The 22168-nt window shown below is 37.3% G+C and overlaps 1 protein-coding gene across 1 annotated transcript; it reads right to left on the reverse strand.

Annotated features, from left to right (window-relative positions):
• Positions 1–4324: 4324 nt before the first annotated feature.
• Positions 4325–11179, reverse strand: KLRD1 (killer cell lectin like receptor D1). The gene is made up of 6 exons (XM_019436431.2): positions 10956–11179; positions 9560–9652; positions 9060–9131; positions 7378–7529; positions 6447–6550; positions 4325–5676 (listed from the first exon to the last, which is right to left on the reverse strand). The coding sequence occupies exons 1-6, from the start codon at positions 10960–10962 to the stop codon at positions 5535–5537; spliced, it is 570 nt and encodes a 189-aa protein (XP_019291976.1). The 5' UTR covers positions 10963–11179; the 3' UTR covers positions 4325–5534.
• Positions 11180–22168: the final 10989 nt, after the last annotated feature.

The following is a 22168-nucleotide window of genomic DNA, read 5'->3' on the forward strand; positions in this document are numbered from 1 at the left end:
CATACATACTTTATGGATTTTCACCTTTTAAAATGAACGCATAATATCAGACACAACTGTTTTCTTTAAGTTTATTCATTTTACTCTGAGAGAGAGAGCGCACAAGTGTGGGCAGGGAAGAAAGAGAGGGAGAAAAAGAGAGAGAGAGAGAATCCGAAGCAGGCTCTGCACTGTCAGCACAGAGCCCCATGTGAGGCTTGAACTCACAAACCGTGAGATCATGACCTGAGCCGAAATCACGAGTGGGATGCTTAGCCAACTGAGCCACCCAAGCACCCCAAGACACAACTGGTTCTATACGGCAAATTTTATAAGTACATTTACTACTAATAAGATGTGATAAGGCAAGAAGGAAAGTAGGATTGGTGCCTACATATATTCCTTTTGGACACTTTGGCAAGGGTTTGCAATCTATGGCCTGTTAGACCAAATTTATCCCACCATCTGTTTTTGGAAATGAAGTTCTTTTGTAACACAGCCAAACCATTCATTTATGTATTATCAATGCCTTCTTTTGCACCACAATGGCAGACTTGAATAGTTCCACAGAGACTCGTTCACAAAGTTGAAAATATTTACGACCCAGTTCTTCAGAGAAAGTTTTCTAACTCCTGCACTAAGATATAAAGAGAAAAAATTCAAAAGGCCTAAAATTGTGGAAATGAAAACGGGGATTGAGATATCCCAAAGATTTAGGTAACTGAAAGAAATCATAAGGCTTCAATTAGCATACCCATATAAAGCTTTTAAAAAAGGCAAATGATATAATACAACAGGAGGGAATTCAAGTAAGAATTTGGGACGAAAAAAACATGCAGGACCAAACTCCCCAGTGTTCTTACTTCCACAAAGGTATGATTCATACCCAAATGAAACTGCTGATATTTGTGCTGGTATTTATGTGACAAAACTTGGTTTTAGGAGAGCTCAGGCAGAAGTTTACTGCAGAGTCTGGTTACATAGCGGAGACAGGATATCTAACCAATTATCTCAAGTATAAGTTATAAATAAACAAATTGGTTCTAGGTGCTACACAGGAAGTTTGAACTTAAAAAAAACTTACCATAAGTTTTTTTTTTCTGTTAGTTTTTCTGTTAACTAACTTAGTTATTTAGTTAGGTAGCTAACTCACTGCCCTAATCATGGCTAAGAGTCAAAAACCAACTTTTAGGGGCACCTGGGCATCTCAGTGGGTCAAACATCCAACCTTTGATCTCAGCTCAGGTCTTGATCTCAGGGTTCTGAGTACAGACCCCATGTGGAGCCCATTTCAAACAAAACAAAACAAACGAAAAACCACCAACTCTTAAGTATCTCTGAAGATAAGCAAAGAGCTGTCTCAAGCCAGCTATACAAAAACTCCGTCTTTAATAGGTAACTTAAATGTCAGTAATGGAGGAATTAAGAATTAATATATTGGAAAAAAATTTTTAAAAAGTATTATTTGTCCTCACTTTTATGAATTCGATTCCTGGTTATCTCACCAGGAATCAAAAGATAATGTTTAAATGCAATAAACTATGTAGCAGCACTTACAATGTATATTTTAGGGGATGTTCGTATGGTAGACAGATGACTCTCAAATTCCCATGACCTGGTGTATGTCTATACAGTCCCCTGCCCTCGAGTTTCAGTGGGATTTATGAAGGTGATGGGGGGGTTGCTCTGTGATTAGATTACACTAAATGGAAAGATTTGGCTATTTTTCAGGTGTGATTAAGGTTACAAATTAGTCAATTTTTAGTTAGTCAAAAGAGAATATTGTAGGTACACCTGACCTAATTAGTTGAATACTTAAAAAAAAAAGCCTCCAGAGGTGAGAAAGAGAGAGGAGTGGGCACCTTCTGGCCTGAAGAAGTAAGCATTCCCGGAGTGACTGTCTATGGAGGGGGCAGCCACTGGGGGGTGAGGGTCTAAGTCCTAAGTCCTACAACAGAAAAGAACTAAATTCTGCCACCAGCTTGAATAAAGTTGGAAAAGGACTCAGTTTCAGATAAGAATGCAGCCTGGCCAAGACCTTGATTCCAGCCTTGTGAAGCACTGAACTAAGGACTAAGCCAGGCCCAGCTCCTGACCCATAGATACTATGACATACAAACATATGCTATTTCAAGTTTCTAAATCTACCATAATTTGATATGCAACAATATGTAACATGTATTACACATATTGAGGGCAATACACCTAGGTACCAAGATAAAATTAAGGAAGGATAAGCTGACTCTTGGCATATTATATTGTTATTTTGTGGGGTTTTGTTTTGAACATTTCCTCGCCCTCTTTCATTAGTTTTACATTCAACCCTGAGATATTTATTCAGCTAGATCCATCCATGTGCATTAGCCCATTTCATAACAAAAAAACAGAGAACAAAAGTAAAATAATGTGTCTCCCCCCCTCCAAATATATCAGAAATTACATGTTAGAAGGGAAAAGAGATGTTTGGTAGAAAGACCTTTACATAAAAGAAGTCTTTCCTATCCCAGTGATGACAAAGATATTTTCAGGACGAAGGAAAGCAGCCTGCAGGTAAAAGTGGGAGGAAGAATAGTAAAAATGAAATGTGGTTGGGGCAACTGGGTGGCTCAATCAGCTGAGCGTCCGACTCTTGATTTGGGCTTGGGTCATAATCCCAGCGTCTTGGGATGGAGCCCTGCATTGTGCTCTGAGCTGAATGGGAAACCTGCTTAAGATTCTCCCTCTCTCTCTCTCTCTCTCTGCCCCTCTCCCCTATTTGTCCTCTCTCTCTCTCTAAAGTAAAAATAGATAGCTAGATGATGATGATAGATAGGTGATAGATAGATAGATAGATAGATAGATAGATATGATAGATAGATAAAGTGTGTGCCTGACGGTCATAGACTCAGTGTCACCAATATGATAGGATGATGCTATGAGAAAGACATACTACTGTGGGGGACTAGCACTCTCCTTTCCATCATAAGGCCCGAAAATGATATCGGGTTTGAAAAGAACACCTGAGCTATAATTGGGAGGCTACAGGAATTTTCCCACCTCAATAGAGACAATTCTTGACATAGATTACTCTCTGAAATTAGATCCCATCCATCATATCTAGCACCTTCTGTTTCCTCATTGTGCTTGAAATCATAATGAATATATGTGAGTTCTCAGTAAAAAGGCAAATTGAGCTCTAGGCACTTCACAGATTCATCCTGGACAAAAGTATAAAAAGTAGACTATCCTTGCTTCACTACAGAGAAAACCACTCTAAGTAGAAAAGCAAACAAAAAACCCAGAGGAAATTGCCTTATGGGAGAAGGAGAGGAAGGTGGGATATTGGGACAGAAAACTAGTGATTTTCATTATTAGCTTATCTATGCTATTTTTAATGTAATTGAATTTTTTGAATTTACATGGACAACAAAGCCCAAACATTTTAAATACCCAGAGAGGGCAGTGTGTGTTCTCCTAGTCCAAGTTACACGTTTGATTTATATCATCTTGTCTTTTTCATAATATAACTTAAGCACACTTCTCCTAATCTTCATATGAGAATGTGAAAAGTTCACTTTGTTGTCTTATTATATTTATATTTTAAGAACTAAAACACACAAGGCCCTTTTCTCTCCCTGACTGTATTAAAAATCAACTTGAGGTTCTTAATTATTATAATTCAATTGAAATATAAAAATAGAAAGCAAAGAGACATGTCAATATAAAATTTTTAAGATGTACGTACAATAGTTTTACAAAAGAGAATTGGCTTTTTATATGTGTGAGATTAGGAAAACCCCATCCAGGTCATAGATACGTGGCCTTATTATGTTCTCACCCCTTCTTTGACACACTCAGAATCCCCACAGTTAAGTGGTTTTTTCCTCCCCCACAGAGAAAGGGAATTGTTCAATATTTGACACAACTTTTAGGGAAAAGGTTTGGGATTTATTAAAGATTAATATCTTCAATGTACACCTGAGTGACTTTTTACTGATGGATAAGCATAAGGCAAGAGAGATTGTAGAGTGAAAAAATAAGTATTGCAAATTTATGTGATCAGGGCTTAGATTCTATTTACCCTTGCAAAATCTAAAAGCCATAGATTCCCAAATAGGAAATCACCTATTTGGACAAAGATTCAAAATTGTTCTGCAGAGCTCAAGACCATCAAGAGAAGAAACACAAATATGTTCCCTTCTAAAGTTGGATGATACACATGAGAAAGATGTCATATGACACTCTAAGCTCTAAATTAAAACAGATATATAGATATCCAGAAAGAACTAAGTTCCAGAAAAGTAAGGTGAAGATAGGACTTTCCAATTCAGTGTACCTTACAAAGAACTGAAATGACAGTGATATATATTATTTGACATGAATTATTTTATTTAAATTTCTACAGAGAAAATTTACCAGAATATACACATAAAAATATATTACATGTAATATTGAACATATGCATTAAATCAAAATATTCTTTTCTAGACCTTGATGCTTTATAATTTCAGGTATAGGTGCACAAATTTTATCAATTTTATTATTTATTTATTTATTTATTTATTTATTTATTATTTATAAATTTACATCCAAGTTAGTTAGCATATAGTGCAATAATGATTTCAGGAGTAAATTCCAGTGATTCATCCCCTGTATACAACACCCAGTGCTCATCCCAGCAAGTGTTTTCCGTAACGCCCCTTGCCCATTTAGCCCATCCCCCCCACCCAATCTCTCCAGCAAGCCTGTTTGTCCTCTGTATTTAAGAGTCTCTTATGTTTTGTCCCCCCTCCTTGTTTTATATTATTTTTGCTTCCCTTCCCTTATGTTCATCCATTTTGTATCTTAAATTCCTCATATGAATGAAGTCATATGATATTTGTCTTTCTCTGACTGACTAATTTCGCTTAGCATAATACCTTCTAGTTTCATCCACATCGTCGCAAATGGCAAGATTTCATTCTTTTTGACTGCTGAGTAATACTCCACTGGGCATATATACCACGTCTTCTTTATCCATTCACCTGTCAATGGACATTTGGGCTCTTTCCATGCTTGGGCTATTGTCTACAGCCCTGCTCTAAACATTGGGGTGCACGTGTCCTTTCGAAACAGTCCCTTTGAAACCTGTATCCCTTGGACAAGAACCGAGTAGTGCAATTGCTGGGTCATAGGGAATTTCATCAGTGTTAAAACACAGGATTTCAAATATATGGAAATTGTGTCATAAGACATAATTTGAAACATTTTACAGATCCCTAAGGCAGATAATTAGCAACCATATAAGAGGTAAAGTCATATTCTTAGTACTGCTGAACCTTCATTACCCACCCCTTCCACTCCAAGAAACACCTAAATAGGCTGTTGCTTACATGTAAAAATTTTTTAATGTTTATTTATTTTTGACAGAGAGAGAGAGAGAGAGAGAGAGAGAGCGCATGAGTAGGGGAGGGGCAGAGAGAGAGGGAGACCCAGAATTTGAAGCAGGCTCCAGGCTCTGGGCTGTCAGCACAGAGCCTGATACGGGGCTCAAACTCACAAACGGCGAGATCATGACCTGAGCCGAAGTCGGAGGCTCAACCGACTGAGCCACCCGGGCGCCTCAGCTGTTGCTTACATATAAAACGATATGTACTTCCACAGGGTTCATCCAAAGCTCTTAGGTTTGGGCTATACACTACGCATTTCTTTGTATTTAAATCTTGAATTAATGGCAATCTGTAACAAAAAATAAAATGTTAGCATATTAGAAAAGGGAATAATATTCAGGAGTAGTGTTTTTAATTAAATGACAGAACTTTTAAAAGCACTTGAATGCGATATTAACATAATGAGCCCATTTTTTTTACTCAGAAGCCCCGTTTTCACGATTCCAGAGCACAATATTACAAAAACTGTTGTTGTCCCTATAATCAACAGCATTGAGGCCAAAGATTTTCTCTTTCTGCTGTTGTTATTAATGGTTTTGATATACAATATACTTTGCTTCTATTTTGTTTAGAGATGTACTGGCTAATGTAGTCCAGGAAAACAAATCCAAGCATAAAATTTGTCACTGTCTGATGCTGCAAAACCCATGCTTATGAATGAAAATGAGATCCAAAGCTTACAAATATACAGAAAATAAGCTCAGAATATTTGAAATATGGGAGGATACTGAGAATATCGGGCTTAATAAGAGAATAGAAAATAATAGATATACTATTTTCCCTGGACAGTTCTGTGAATGTGAACACCTGTAGATGCACATACACATCCGAATGCTTACACAAGGCAGAAAAAAAGAAAAATGCTGAAAGCTGTTTCATGGTCACAAATGTTCTAGATGGAGCTAAAATTCACGTTCTGTTATATCTCCTCTCTTTTCTGTATTTGCATGCCTTAGACAGGTTATCCTTGCTACAGTGTTCCCGAATGTCACATTCTCTGGTGAGATCTACAGATAAACGCACAAAGAACTAAAAAGACCTTGACTGCCAGAAACTTACAGATCTTGGGAGACGTTGGAGTTGTTTTCCCACAACCAGGCACGATGTTTTTCACTGTAACGGAGCCCAATCCAGTAAAAGCTTGTACCGGACCTCATAAAATGCTGATTGGAAACAGAGACAAACACATTAATCTAATCTGAATCTACTCTGGGAATAATGTACTTTTAACAAAGTGGCAGCATCAGATTGACACTTCTAATCACACAAACCGAGATCATTCTTAATGTCCAGTTTAAAAAGTATAGGCACTTGCCTCATATTTTCTTCCTTATCAGGCCCATTCATTTGTGATCGATAAACAAATACCATTAAATATTCCTTCTCAAAGGAATAAAAAACGTTAGAAAAAAAGTTAGAGTTTTCCTGGAACACCTCCTTCACAGAAGATTTACAATCAAATTCAATCCCACATCAACAGTATCTTGAGAAGTAAATTTCATAGATATACTTGACTCAACTTATATTCGGAACAGATTCTTCATGCAGCTTGAGAAGTTTTTCACCTTTTCTTAAATTGAGTAATTTTTTGATCATACTTTCCATACTTATTGCACATTATATCTCGGAATGATGACAAAAGACATATATTACAAAAGAAATTATAAATTCAATTTACAAACTAAAACTTACAAACTTGTTTTATTAGTCTTTGCATAAAAATAACGGCCTTTATTTGTTCTTTGAATTCTCTCCAAAAAGTTCCTTGTACTTTATCTGTACTCTAACTTGATATTTATTCCTATGATATAAATCAATTTTATGTAGGTTTTATAATGATCGTTTCAAGGTGTAGCGAATTATTTAAGTCATTAGTTCAAATATAACCATCCATTTACTACCCACTTAAAGATAAATCTAAGTATACCGCTTACTTAGCATATTTTCATACATCAAAAAAAAATGTAGGAAACCAGAATTAAATACATGCCAATTCATCTGTGTTTTGAATCTGAAGTAGACTGGAATTCTGAGAAGCACAGAAATCACGACTCTCTTCCCAAGTTTTTAATTCAGTAGAAAAGAAGTAGCAGTTGCATTGGTTCCCAATCCACTTTTCTTGGCAAGAACAACAGTCAGCTTCTAGGAGAAAAAAACCAAAACATACGTAATGACATTCAATTTTTTCAATGCTATTTACCCACCCAAAAATCATTTGTTACCTATGCACCATTTCCCACAAATATTCTTCGAGAATCTACTATGCCTACCTTAGTTCAGGGGACGTTAATGCAAACAAGTCAGATTTAACCTTTTTTCCTAAAAGCGATTATATTCTAGAGATAGAGTCGGAACTCTGTCATTTCCAATCATTTGTCAATTATACTTCATGATAACTTAGGTAAGTATGCAAGAGAATAAGTAAGTATGTTAGAATATTGGGTAGCAGAGTGTAAATTGCAGGGTGGCTAGAAGAGCTTTCGAGGATGTGACTCATAATTGAGCTCCGCTGTGTGAACTAGATGAAAGAGGTATTTAAGGGAAACTATTTCCTGAGTCAGAAAAGAATATGGCACATTGGGAGAAAATTCCAGTGTTTGGGATATCTTATTCTCAAAATAAAGATAAATGAAACAATTAGCTTGAAGTCTACTCCTACAGTTGGACAGTGATAGCGTCTTGAACATTTGCTATCCTCAGTGATGAAAGTCAAGACACAGGGTAGGCACTCAAATCTTTTTCAAATGAGTGGTGCCGAAGTGTAGGTAGGGGAGAAAGGTAGTGGTTCCCAGGAGCTGGAGAGTGGGGTAAATGGAGAGATGTTGGTCAAAGGGGACAAACTTCCAGTTAGAAGGTGAATAAGTCCAGGAGATCTAATGCACAGAGTTAAGGTCATAGTTAGAAATACTGTATTATATACTTGTAAGTTGCTAAAAAAAAAAAAAAAAAAAAGTAGATCTTGAATGTTTTCTCCACAAAAAAAGAAATGGTAATTATGTGACATGATAGAGGTACTACTTAATGTTATGGTAGTAACATATTGCAACATATGTGTGTATCAGATCAATTTCTCCTATACTTTCACCTTACACAACGTGATATGTCAGAATCTCATTAGGGATGCAAAAATGCTAAGGGAAGAAAAAAAGGTAAATTAAGTGTTACATGATCACAGAAGATGGTGAGACAGTTTGGAGAGGGTTTGGAAAAAATACCTAAAAAATTGGACTTTGAGCTGGCTTTCCCTGGATAAGTAGGGACTAAAATTGCAGAAACATGTGCACTCTATTGTGAGTCAGGTAAGAAGCAGAAGCAAAGTCAAAGAGATGTAAAAGTATGGGTTATGAGCAAACCGGCAGGCAATTAGGATTAACTGTAGTATTTACCGTAATCTAGTTTTGATTTGTTACAGCACTAATGTAACATGAGCACTTATATAGGAAAAACATGTCATTTAGGCTAATATTTTCCTTATTGCTTAAATAGGTAAAGTATGCACATTCAATGTAATTTAACAGTTTTTACATTAGAGAATAATGAAATGTGACTATCCTACAATTATCAGGCAAACTCGTATTACTAAGTGTACATCATGTTCTGTGTGAAAAAAAATAAGAAACTGCTTATTCTGTCCTCTACCAACACTAAAGTTTTCCAAAGTATGAAACCTACCTTTCTGGATTTCTGTGGTTAGTCCTGGAGACATTGTTGGCATTGTTGACTGAATACTTTGTTTAGTAAGTACTGTAAGAAATGATTAGACATTTACTTCTTTAGATGCAAGTTTATGAAATAATGACATTACACATTAATAAAATGAATAAATAAAATTATTAATAAAATTTTAAAAATGAAGCCTTTTAGTTAAATGTTTCATCACAGTTGTGGTCTTTATAAAAACTTGTCTGGAAAAACTTACAATTTTTCAGGGCCCCTGGGTGGCTCAGTCAGTTAAGCATCCGACTTCACTTTGGCTCAGGTCATGATCTCACGGCTGGTGAGTTCCAGCCCCGCGTCAGGCTCTGTGCTGACAGCTCAATGCCTGGAGCCTGCTTCGGATTCTGTGTCTCCCCCTCTCTCTCTCTGCCCCTCCCCCACTCACACTTGCTCCCTCTCTCTCTCTCAAAAAAAAATAAAACATTTAAAAAATTAATAAAAAAAAGAAAACTTACAATGTTTCAGCAAAACCCCCGTAGTAGCCATCAAGGAAAGGCAGATTACTCCTAAAATGCCGGAAATCAAATTCCATGGATTGATCTGAGAAGCTGTCGTAAAGGAGAGGTGCAATGATGACTCAAAAAACAAACCCGGGAGGTGAAGTTCTTAAAAGCAACACAGGGAGAGAGACTCCAAGAAGTTCTTTCATTTGGTAGCCCAATCATCTCGCCAATGAAACAGGAGAATGAGAATATCGCATTCAGAACTCCAGCCAATAGCAACAGCTTTACGTGGTGTAATTTATTCTTTAGCGAGATTATCTGTTAACTCTTCTCCTTTACCAGTCCTGTCTCAGTAAAGTGGATTTACAATTTATTTCCTAATTCAGCAAAGAAGCTTAGGCATTTGGGGTAAGAAGAAATCAAGTAGCATCAAGTTGTGTTCTATGGGCTTACGTAACAGATGCTTGTGTTGCTTTTCTCAACAAAACCCACAAGATAATAAGAGTCCCATTAAGTAGGTGAGAAAACTTAAGATCCATTAATAATGTTATTTGTCTCGAGGTATAAAAGCGGGCATGTATCTAAGTCAGAAAGCCAATGAAAGCTTGGCTAGGCCCAGCGTCTTTTACCCAGCATACTTGATCACCCCCACAATAGGACTTGGAAATGTGCCCTTCTATTCATCTCAATGTGTTCTCTGCCGAAGAAATGTCTGGCTGCTTGCAGCTTTGTAGAGATTTTATAGGTAAGGGAACACAGGAGCCTTCTGGACCTAGGCTGGGGAAGGGGGTTCCCCAACCAATGCATGGGTAATACTTCAGTGACCTGGATTCACTTCACCGTACATTAAATTATAATATATAAACAACCATTTTTTTTTTTGCAACAACATTACACTTTCTCCTATCAAAACTTACTTGCTTCTGGGCATTGTAGGCTAAAACAATTTAAAATTGGGAGACTTGGCATTAACATTAGCATCCTCTCGAAGAGTATTGTCACTAACAAACAGTCCAATGTGCCAAACTATTAATCTAGGTGATTTGAGGTGTCACAACCTCAACACTTTAACAAGTGTTAAAAGAACACTTGTAAGCATTGTCCTTAATATGTGGCATTTTCTAGTTACTTCTGTACCAGCGTTATGTTGTTCATAATTTATCAGTTCGCATTAGAGTTTAGAGCTATCCCTGTCAGAAGCCACTCTTTAAACCTGCTGGAAAAGCTCCAAAAAAATCATTTCTAGGTTACAGGTGAAGAATCAGAACTGGAAAGTGCTGATACCTGGAAAGCCTAAAAACATCCACTTTTTTCCCTAAAAGCACCGCCCTGATATTAGCCATGTCCATGAGACATCCTTTCTGGCTAATTTCATTTTTAAAAATGCAATGACTTGGGCCTCACATACCTGCCATAAGGAATGTTCCAGTGTCGACGCTGGCAAAGCACAATTTGTGCTTAATCAAGAAGAATGGTTGTGTTGGTTCACGGAGCCGAGCTGGATGCTAAAGAATTCAAAAGTCATGTATGAAGACACTTAACAGAAAAAAAGAAAAGAAAAATGATATATTCGGGCAGTTCTTGAATCTTCTATTGGTGAATGAATAGTATGAACAAGAAGCAGTAAAGTCACTTCTAAAATGTTTCCGGAAACACAACACAGGAAATTCTCACCATACATGTGTAATGCAAACGCTTTGACTATTATAAAAGAAAATGAGAGGGATTTTTTTTTAAACATATGAACATCAAAGATGTCTTTAAAAATCATTTGGAAAATGGGAAATTTGGGGTTTTCATCCTTTGAGCATACTGGTAATCTGGGTCGAGATGAATTGTTATACTGTTTCCTTTGTTTTCTTGTCTCAAATGTCATACCCTGAGGCTTTACCTTTAGTAAAATGCTATGAAATGCAAATTGTCTTGGTGTTACCTCAGGTTAAACTCAAAAAAAGACTTCAGAAGAGCAGCAGAACCACCAGACATGTAACAGATTATGGGAGAAAACAGAGCCATCCTCCGGAAAACAGGTGCTAAGTGAATGTCTGACCTAAAATGGTAGGGAGTCCATAATGCGCTAGTTAGAAACACAGTCAAACGTGTAAAATAAATCCCAGTCCCTGCGGCCCCAAATACACAAACTGTCACCTATTTATTTCTGCCTATCCAGCTCTGGGCACACCGCGTGTTGAGTAAAGTAAATGCGTGCCACCAGACTCAGCTATTTAACCTCCTGCTCCCAAATCATTTTCTGTTGTAATAAATGAGTAATCACATGACTCATTTCTCTCCCTCTCCAACTCTCTCGCTCTCTTTGCCCATTCTCTTATGGATTATGAATCACCGCCAAACTGTACTCATCTTACGAGACATCAGCACACAAAGGTATTAAGCAACACTTCCTTCCTAAGTCGTTAGACATCCCATCCTGGGACATGTGAATTCAACAGAACTTTGTGGGTAAAGCACTTGGGCATGTCCTACAGTTTGTACGGTCAGCACGAGTTTCAAATGCAGCCATAAGAAGAACTTCTTTCTTAAAAGGATGGACTATTTTTGCGTTCATACCTCTAATATGGTTCCACGTTATTTCAGAGATGTGAAAAAACTACATTATTTTAAACAAATGGTAGAAATGAGTTAAAATTGTTCTGATTCAAGCAAGAGTTTAACTGATTGTTGAATAAAACAATGGATGAGGATGAAATTCTCTTCTATTTTAAAGCCACGTAATAAAGTTATGATTGCCTATTTTATCTCCAATCACCTAAAATACAAAACATGAACCTAATAACTTTATTTAAATGAAACATCACATGGTAAGAACATTGAATCTATATTTTTGTTCATGATTGAAGCCATTTTATTTTCACAGAAACACAGGTGTGTGTATTTTATTATTTAATAAAGATCTATTTTTATTCGTTGTAAATTTTCCTGAGAGTTTCATAACCTGTCTCCAGAAACCTGAATTTTAGGCTATTCATGAAATTTGTTAAGACACCTTATGTCAGTTTTATAATGAGTATTTTAGGGTACAATAAATAACCAGATAATTTATCCAAAAGTCCGTTCAGTGGGGCTCCTGGGTGGCTCAGTTGGTTCAGAATGTGGCTCCTGATTTAGGCTCAGTGAGTGATCCCTGAGTTGTGGGATGAGTGCTGCATCTCAGCGGGGAGCCTGCTTAAGATTATCTGTCTCTATGGGATGCCTGGGTGGCTCAGTCGGTTAAGCATCCAACTCTTGACTTTGGCTCACGTCATGATCTCACCATTCTTGAGTTCAAGCCCTGAGTTGGGCTCTGCACTGATAGCACAGAGCCTGCTTGGGATTCTCTCTCCCTCTCTCTCTGCCCCTCCCCTGCTCATTCTCTCTCTCTCTCTCAAAATAAATAAATAAATAAACATTAAAAAAAGCTTTATAGTCTCTGTCTCTCCCCCTCTGCCACTCTCCCTCCCTCGCACATTCTCTCTCTCTCTCTCAAATAAAAAAGAAAATAAAAAAGAACTTGAAAGTTCACTCAATGTCTAACAATCAAATTGAAAGTGTTCAGCTTAATTTTGAAGTATTCTTCAATATCTCCCAAAGGAAAATGTGTGATACTTCATTTGAGAAAATACTGATTCGTCTCACTCTCTAACTGAAATACACTAAGATTATGACAATCAGAGGAGACCCCAGTTCCCTCTCATTTGTGCTTCATTCTGAAGGAGGTAGCCCTTTAAATGTATTCCCAGTCCACTCTGGAACAGAAGAGAGAAAGGAGACAACTTCAGAAAGAAAACACTCTTATTAAAATTGAAATTTGAGCATGATCTTGTGGGATAAATTGGACTTGGAAATACAGCACTGTGGCTACTGCAAAGTGAGAAATAGATAACAGACATGCCTCCAACCAAAACCCAAATAAGACAGAAAAAGTCCAACACACATATTTTCTTCGCATCTTTTCAAAATAAAATTTACCATCCATGTTGGAAAGAAATAAAAGCAAAATTCCTAATTAAATATCAGTGGCTACACCTGCAACTATAACCCCCATCAAGAAATAAAACATTTCCTCCACCTTCACAATCTTTCCTCACTTAGACTTGTTGCTACTCTTTCTCCTTCCAGATATTACCACCAGCTTGACCTCCGAGACCATTTTAACCTCTAAGGTGAACTAACTGATCATTTGTTTTTTTCTGGTTTTGAAATGTACATAACTGAACACTACAATCTAAACTCTTTTGTGTCTAGCTTATTTTCCTCAAGTTCTTGAGAGAGTCATCCAAGGACTCCTTTCCATCTTGTTGACACTGACTGGGCCAGGTGCAAACTACTCCAGCTAGTGGATAAGACACATCAGTTGATTTAAACCAGTTGGGGTCCAATTTGAATACCGGAGTGGGGTCAACTTTACTCAAAACAAAATGAATAGTGGTGATTCATTTAAAGGAAATTTGAGAAGGTAAATTTCAAAAGATGAAATTTGGGAAATCGTTGCCCCCTGTCAATGTGTTTTGTTGGTTTTTTGTTTCATTTCCTTCTTTTGCCCCTTGGAATAGGTCTTTGTGAATGAGTCCACCACTGATCAACACGTGAAAGTTCACTCTGAAGCCCAGTGAAAAGATGAGCGAACTTCTCGTGTACTAATTGTAACCAAGTCAAGTAAAGATTCATCAAGAATCCGTATTATACCAGATGAGTAATGACTTCGATGAGCTTTGATCGAAAACAGCACATCCACCATCTCTGAATTTACTGTTCCTGATGTGTAATGAATGTTTTGTTCAAGAATTTAACAGAATTTAACTTTAGTGAGAGGACAACGTAGCTGAGACCTAAGAAAGAAAGAGAAATGAACATAGCTAGTGCTAATATCAAAACAATAAATATACTATCTTCTCTTAACCTCTTTTTTTTTTTCACTTTTTATTTTGCAGTGAATGTCGATTGACAAAAAGTTGCCAAATTAATACAGTACAGCCAGTTCCCTTGGACCTTTGACTCAGTTTCCCCCATGACAATATCTCACATAATTAGAGTACAATATCAAAGCCAAGGCATTGACATTCATGCAATCCATAAACTATTCAGTTTTCACCAGTTTTATATGCACTTATTTGCGTCAGTGCGTGTGTATGGGCATAGCTGCGTGCAATGTTGTCTTGTGTATAAATTTGTGCAAACACCATCATATAATTTCTGTTTTCATATTTTAGAAAATAATTACCACCATTTATTTTGTTACTGTGAAGTTTGGTTGTTAAAGAAAAGGCAAGGTAAATGACTAGAACTTTTCCTTCGTTTACCAATTTTCATTTTTTTATTAAAGATTTTTTTTAGCATTTATTCTTTTTTTTTTTTTTTTTTTTGAGAGGCAGAGAGAGACAGTATGAGTGGGGAAAGGACAGAGAGAGAGGGAGCTACAGAATCCGAAGCAGGCTCCAGGCTCTGAGCTGTCAGCACAGAGCCTGATGTGGGGCTCGAACTCATGAACAGTGAGATCGTGACCTGAGCTGAAGTCGGACGCTCAACCAACTGAGCCACCCAGGCGCCCCAACCAATTTTCGTTTTAATTAGTTGGTTTAGTAGGGGGAAATTTTAACATTTATTGAGCACATATCACATGCCTATTCTAGTGTTTAATTAAATGTCTTATTAAGTGTATGAGGGAGGACACATTTACCAGGACCAGTATATTTAATCCTACTGAAATATTTTGGCCTTCTACTATTTTATTGATGTAGAAATTTATTAATACACCAGAAATTCTGTTTTATCCAGTCTTTTCTTCAATGTAAAGATCACACAAGTATACCTAGAAATAGGAAATCATTTAAATTTCTCCCACCTTTGAATATTCTTGTCCTAGAGTTAAAGATTCTGACATTTTTAAATTTGACTAGCCAGATTCTTACTGGTCATTCAGTTCTACTAATAGACATTTCCTAAGAGTTGACCAAGATTATTCTTTATAGGGTCTTGCTCTGGCCTTCTCCAAGTAATAGAGATGATCATCTTGTAGCTCCATTAAGCGAGGAAATATTTGCCATTAGTAGAAATGATTGTTTTCCAGTTATTATTTAATACATTGTTTTCATTTGATCTCCAATTTGTTACCCAGTATCTGTGCGATTATATTATGGATTTTAGATATTGTATTATTGTTTTGACAAGTGAGTTATGATTTTACAGTTGCAATTTAACTGACAGTTACAAATCCAATTACAGATATTGACCAAAGATGTTACACAAGAATGTTTCCCCTTTCTTCCCATGAAGTAAAAGAAATAGGGATGCCTGGGTGGCTCAGTCAGTTAAGTGTCTGACCCTTGATTTCAGCTCAGGTCATGGTCTCTTGGTTCGCGGGATCGAGCCCTGTGTCCAGTTCTGCATGGCTCTGTGCTGACCGCGTAGAGCCTGTTTGGGATTCTCTTTCTCCTCTCCCTCTGCCCCTCCCCGCTCTCAAAAATAAATAAACATTTAAAAAATAGATAAACAAGCAACAAAACCAAAGCAGCAACCAACTCTGCATCTGGTTGAGGATGAGTTTATTCAGATTCAAATGAAAGAAACAACGCTGTTTTGGATATAGTGAAAGTTTTGGATATAGTGTTTAGATCTTTCTCTGCATGAGGCACTGCCTAATAGCTGTTTTATAAAGTAAGATGTCTACATGGGAGCAGCAGCATTCAGAATAATGTCCTATCTGGTAACATATATTTTGGGTCAAACATCAGCATGCTGTGATTATTAAGGGCAGGAGGGATTTGTGAAACCAGAATGAAAAAATATATGCAATTTGTTGCAAAATTTCTTAATTTCCGCCTTTAAAGTACATCTCTCTTATTAATAAGTCCCATCACAGGAGACTTGAGTGTAAGACCTCATGTGAAAGTTGCAGGGAGCTTGTTGGCTGCAGCTGTGGCTTGTCAACCCTCATGTGGATGGAAATAGTTTCTCTGTGGTGAGCCTGTTGGGTGGGTCTTGAGGTTGTCTGAAGTAACACACCAAAGGTGACAAGTTGGTTACTTCTAAAGTCTAAAACTGAAGTGTTTTTACAGGCACGGAGCCTCCTTCTTGACCTTTAGACAAAAATATCTGCGTCGTTAAGCCCTATGGTCGGTATCTGTTGATGAAACTTGGTTATAAAAGAAAAGACAGGGGAAGTAAAAGAATCTCCTAAGAATAGTAAGACGTATGAGTACCAGGCAGGGGATTACTCAGATGGGGACAAATCTGTCAGTCTGCAGACCTCACCTTTTAACTTTTGTAAAAAATACTTACGGGTTTTAGATACTACAATGTTGTTTTGATAAGTAAGTTATCATTTTACAGTTGCAATTGAACTGATAGCTACAAATTAAATCATGCATATTGACCAAAGATGTGACACAAGAATGTCCCACAGTTTGTGAGATGAAGACGCCCATCCCCCACTTCACCCAGCATGGGGTCTGCTTAAGATTCTCTCTCTCCTTCTCTGTCTGCCCCTCCCCTGCTCACTTTCTCTCTCTCTCTCTCAAAACAAAAACAAAAACAAGTACATAGTTTAGGTGGCATATAAATTCGGCAAGAAAGAAAAGAAGAAAGGAAGAAAAGAAAGAAGAAAGGAAGAAAGAAAAATTATGGGGTTGGCACAGAAACCGTTACAGAAACTATTAGACTCAGTCTCCAACCTTTCTAACATTCTGGTTTTTCTATTTGTATCATTTTCCTCATTCCTTAATAACACCAATGATTAGGATACCTAACACTTTAGTGTTCCTTCAAATTCGCAAAATTTTCGTAATATGTTGCGCATAATTTTTATATTTAATGATTATAAAACAGTTAAATATTTTTTTTCAATTTACTGTATGCCAGACTAGATATTTTGCATAACCTACCATATTTAACCTTCATAAACCCTGTGTTATTGGTTACATCATTTCTTAAATTACATAGTTGAAAACACAGAGATTATCAAGGGAAATAGGTTCCAGGTTAATTAGCTGAGCTGAGATTCACTAAGCTTTGTGTACCTCGAATAGATCAAAATGTAGAGTCACTGCATAATTGTAAGATGATGTGTATTATTTTGCCTCGACTGTCCCGGTTATTTTGAATCTTCAATTTTTAGGTACCTAAATAACCACAGATGTATATATATTATATGTTATTATATAATGATAACATATGTTTGTGTATGTGTATAAATAATGTTTAATAATATATTTAATAATATTTATCAAATATAAAGATATGTAAATACATGCACCCACACATACTTGACTATGTACCATTTGTTTTTATGCAGGTAAAACCTAGATTTCAACAGATCATTAAACTAAGTTGTCACCAAAACGTTGTATAACCTTTTATAGCTTTTAGCTGTATGTTTTGTTTTCTGGTTTCCCTTCTTTCATGCCTTCTATCTTCAAAGAAACATATATATTTATAATATATACATATATATATATATATATATACACACACACTAATGTCCATTTGTTAACTTAATGATACTTTCAGATATAAATAATTCACTTGAAGGGAATATTGGTACCAAGGTGGATGGCGTTTTTAAATCTTTTGAATTTGTTTGAAGTTAGATTTCAGAGGAAAAAAAAAAAAAGATTTTACCCTGCTCCCTCTTTCTACTGTGTGTGTGTGTGTGTGTGTGTGTGTGTGTGTGGTGGGAGAGGTGACAAATATGATACGACCAAAAAGACATAAGTGCAAAGTAAACAGTATAACTTGTCAGTAACAGATATTCACTATATGTGAATATCATGTTTACAAAGTCCCAGGCAGACAGAGTGATGTGAATAGATCTTATCTCTAATTTTGAGATCTCTGTCTAATCAGAAGGGTAGAAAATTATAACACAACTTATTAATAACATAAGAAGATGCATCCAGCATGCTAAAAGACAGTAGAGTTTAGGTCTGGTAAGTCTGCTTCATGCCATGAACTAGAAAATATAAATTATGTCTCGGTTGAGAAAAACTTGATCAGTGATAAAGAATTTGATTTTTTCCTGTAACCTTAAGATAATCAAGAATTCTTACATTATATATACTACACTTTACGATTTACTTGCATAATATGAACTTTTCCTGGTTATAGGCACATTCAGAGAGCTGGAAATTTAAAAAGAAACAGAAATGGCCTGTATTCTGTTTACTTTCTCCCAAGTCATTTAAATGTGGCTCATGCTCTTAGTCTCTGCAGCGGCTGTCGGGAGAAGAGAGGCCGTGTTCAGTGTTGTTATTCCGTTACGCAAACTGTAAGAATGTAGATCAACACGCTGAGGCACCCAAGAACTGTATGACATCTTAGCTGTTTACTTGATTGTATCTTTAAGATAGAGGTAGGGGGGAGAGCGGTGTGGGAAGACCCCCCTCCCCCACTCCCTGCACTGAAAACTCCCGGGCCTCCACAGTTGAGGTGTAACTATTCATTCGGCTCCTCTACTCAAATGGGCCTTGAGCTGTTACTAGGAAATGTGTGATCCAATCCCAGAAGGGCTTCCTTGTATTTAATGCCTATACCAAGAACGCCTAAAATTCAGTCAAGAATCCTGAACTATTATTTTCATTAGAGAAGGCCAAATAGACTTTTAGTTTGTTCCCCAAACAGATGAGTCTACCTTTAATCAGAAAGATCCAACTGCTGTGCTCAATCTTTCTGACAGGTACCCAACGATTTTCTGATGCGTTACTTGTAACAAAGTATCAGTTACAAAAAACAAAAAAGGAATGATTTGGGGGGAAGGGTGGGCTATGATTTATAGGTTTCTTAAGTTTTACATTAAGCTAAACAGTCAACATATCCTTCTAAGGAGCAAAAAATTTTAGCCACAAGGATGTCTAGGTTTCACTCAGGAGTATTGCCTATAGGTATAGTAAAGAACTGATTAGGACAACCTATCCATACCTGAAATACAAAGAAAGGAAAAGTTACTCACACTTTAACCCCTCCCTGCTTCCCAGACTCAGATAAGTTCGCATACTTCTAAAAGAGATCTATCAGGTCCCTCTGGAAAGGCCAGTCTTTGGTCCTTTACCCTAACTCAATGCTCAAGAAGAGCCTAGAAGTCACTATGGTAGCACTAAAAGAAATTTCAGGAAAGATAGGAGATATTCATTCTGCATATGAATAAGAACTGAGCCGGCCTCCCATAATTTTAGAGCTGCAATACACTGAAAGCATAGAAAAACACGAGCGAAGAGTGGCTTTTCTGATATGTGTGAATACCAGACGCCATCTTAAAGCACAAAAATGTTCTCAAATTACTGTCCTTATAATTGTATACGGTGTTCATCCATCTTGGTGAGCTGTTCTTGGGAAGCATGCAGTGAAAAGCAGGCAATGTCTTTAGTAGGTGCCTCTTTTATTTTAACTTTTTAACGTTTAGTTATTTTTGAGAGAGAGAGAGAGAGAGAGACAGAGCGTGAGAGGGGGAAGAGGACAGAGAGAGGGAGACACAGAATCTGAAGCAGGCTCCAGGCTCTGAACTGTCAGCATAGAGCCTGATGTGGGGCTCAAACCCACAAACTGTCAGACAATGACCTGAGCTGAACTTGGACGCTTAACCAATGGAGCCACCCAGCTCCACCCAGCACCTACTGGGGCGCCACTTTTCAGTTTATCCACATCCTGGCAGTGACAACAGGCACTTAGTTCAGGTTGCAGTGGCCAGCCTAATTGGGGCCATGGTGGCCCCTTCTCATTGAGGACATGAAAGTCTTCAGTCAAGCAAAGAACACAGGAGTATTCAGTCAGGCACCAACTGAAGTCCTGAAATAAACTTTCAGGATCCCCCTTTGTTCTACTTCTTCCCTTAAGGCTTGTATGGTTTGAGAAGGATAAATCTGTCCCCTTGTGGATGTGGTATCTGTTGATTCCTCCAACTATTTCCATAGCTGAGATTTCGAGCAAATTTATTATCTCGAATCTCTACTTTTTTCAGTAGATCCTCTGCTTCATGATTTGTAGCCCCAAGTTATATTCCCATACTTATCTATCATTGGCCATCCCATTCCAGTGAATGCTTACCATTTTTCCCCCAAAGGAAGATGTACCCCACTTCCAAAGTGGCTGCAAAACAGTCGTTCCACTTCCGAAAGGCCGTATGTCGGAAACCAGTATTTTCCATCCCATGTTGAGCACCAATTGTGCAATAATGAACAGACACCACAAGTGACACAAGATACAACTCAAGGAATAGTAGGATGCACATGGTGGCCCAGACTCTGCTCATCCTATAGAGAGGCGTGCTTGGCCCAGTACAACCAAAGCCGCTGTAAATAGGGCTACAGGAAAGCAATCGTGATCTCGTTCAGATCCATATGTTTATAAAGAGGTTGAAAATGTCAGGAAGAATTTGACCTAAGCCAGAGTCACAAGATCCTACAGTAGGCTAACACTCAGAGAAATATTAATGCTAAGGGGATAAAAGTCAACAGAAAAAAACAAAACAAAACAAAACATCTTTTATCACAGATGCAAAACATATGCATTAAATAACTAAAGAAATGGGACAAAAGGTTCCAAGAAAACATTTTGGGTAAACAAATTGGGATTGATTATAGATTTCCTCTCACAGATCAAATTATGTCATTTTGAATATTTTTCAGCTCCAAATTTAACCTCCGATATGTAACAAACACTGATTTGGTCCTTAAAAAATTCCTGAAGGACTAAAGCAATAACTAGTTAATGAATTGTTTATAGACTAAAATGTTGGCTCTTGGGATACCCGAGTGCCTCAGTCAGTTGAGCGTCCAACTCTCGATTTCGGCTCAGGGCATGATCTCTCGGTTCCATGAGTTCGAGCCCTGCGTCGGGCTCTGCACTGGCAGTGCGAAGCCTGCTTGGGATACTCTCCCTCTCTGTCCCTGCCCCATTCTCACTGTCTCTATCTCTCTCAAGAAATAAATAAACTTTAAAAAAAACTCTATAAAAATATTGATTCTTAGGAGAAGGAAACATTAGAATTTTTCACGTTCAGGATCAAAATAAATTAATTAAACTCATTTAGATTCAGGAAGGAACAGTGAGGAAAATGCTAAAGGGCAAGTTAGAAGACAAGAACTTCACAGTTGCACAACCAACCATGACGTGATTCAACAAGACGGCTCTCTAGGTATCAAATTGTGACACTTTAGAGCGAGGGTGAAATCGAAATGAGTGCTTTTCATGATAGTACCTTTTAGAGCAGAATGTTATATAAACCAAACCTCAGGTAGAGATGTAAACCAGTAAAATGCCCCAAACCTAGAAGAATTATTATTGAGACCGGGGGGAAGGGGGGCTCCCATCTCACTCTCCCCATCTTAGGTTGCTACTTTTAAAAAATTAGAAGCAAGTTATTTAGATGATCAAGCACCCATTCTAACATTCCAAGTCTATACCTTTCTTATTGAGGTATAATGAACATCCAGTGTTTATATTAGTTTCAGGTGTACAATATAGTGACTCAAGGCTTGTATACGTTTCTCAGTGCTCAACACAGTAAGCTTACTCTTAATCCCCTTCACCTGTTTCACCCATCTTCCCCCAACTTCCCCTCCGACAACCCCTTGTTTGTTCTCTGTATTTAAGAGTCTGCTCTTTTAGATTGTCTCTTTTTTTTTTTCTTTATTT

This window comes from Panthera pardus, unplaced genomic scaffold, assembly GCF_024362965.1.
Source record: "Panthera pardus isolate Hobbes unplaced genomic scaffold, ASM2436296v1 HiC_scaffold_6, whole genome shotgun sequence".
Classification (NCBI taxonomy): domain Eukaryota; kingdom Metazoa; phylum Chordata; class Mammalia; order Carnivora; family Felidae; genus Panthera; species Panthera pardus.

Excerpts from the sequence above, each read along its gene's own strand:
- KLRD1 (XM_019436431.2), bottom strand. Across the intron at positions 9,132-9,559 it reads GGGGGTTTTGCTGAAACATT|TACTTACTAAACAAAGTATT; the intron begins GTAAGTTTTCTT and ends CATTTCTTACAG. Across the intron at positions 7,530-9,059 it reads AACCACAGAAATCCAGAAAG|AAGCTGACTGTTGTTCTTGC; the intron begins GTAGGTTTCATA and ends TTTTTCTCCTAG.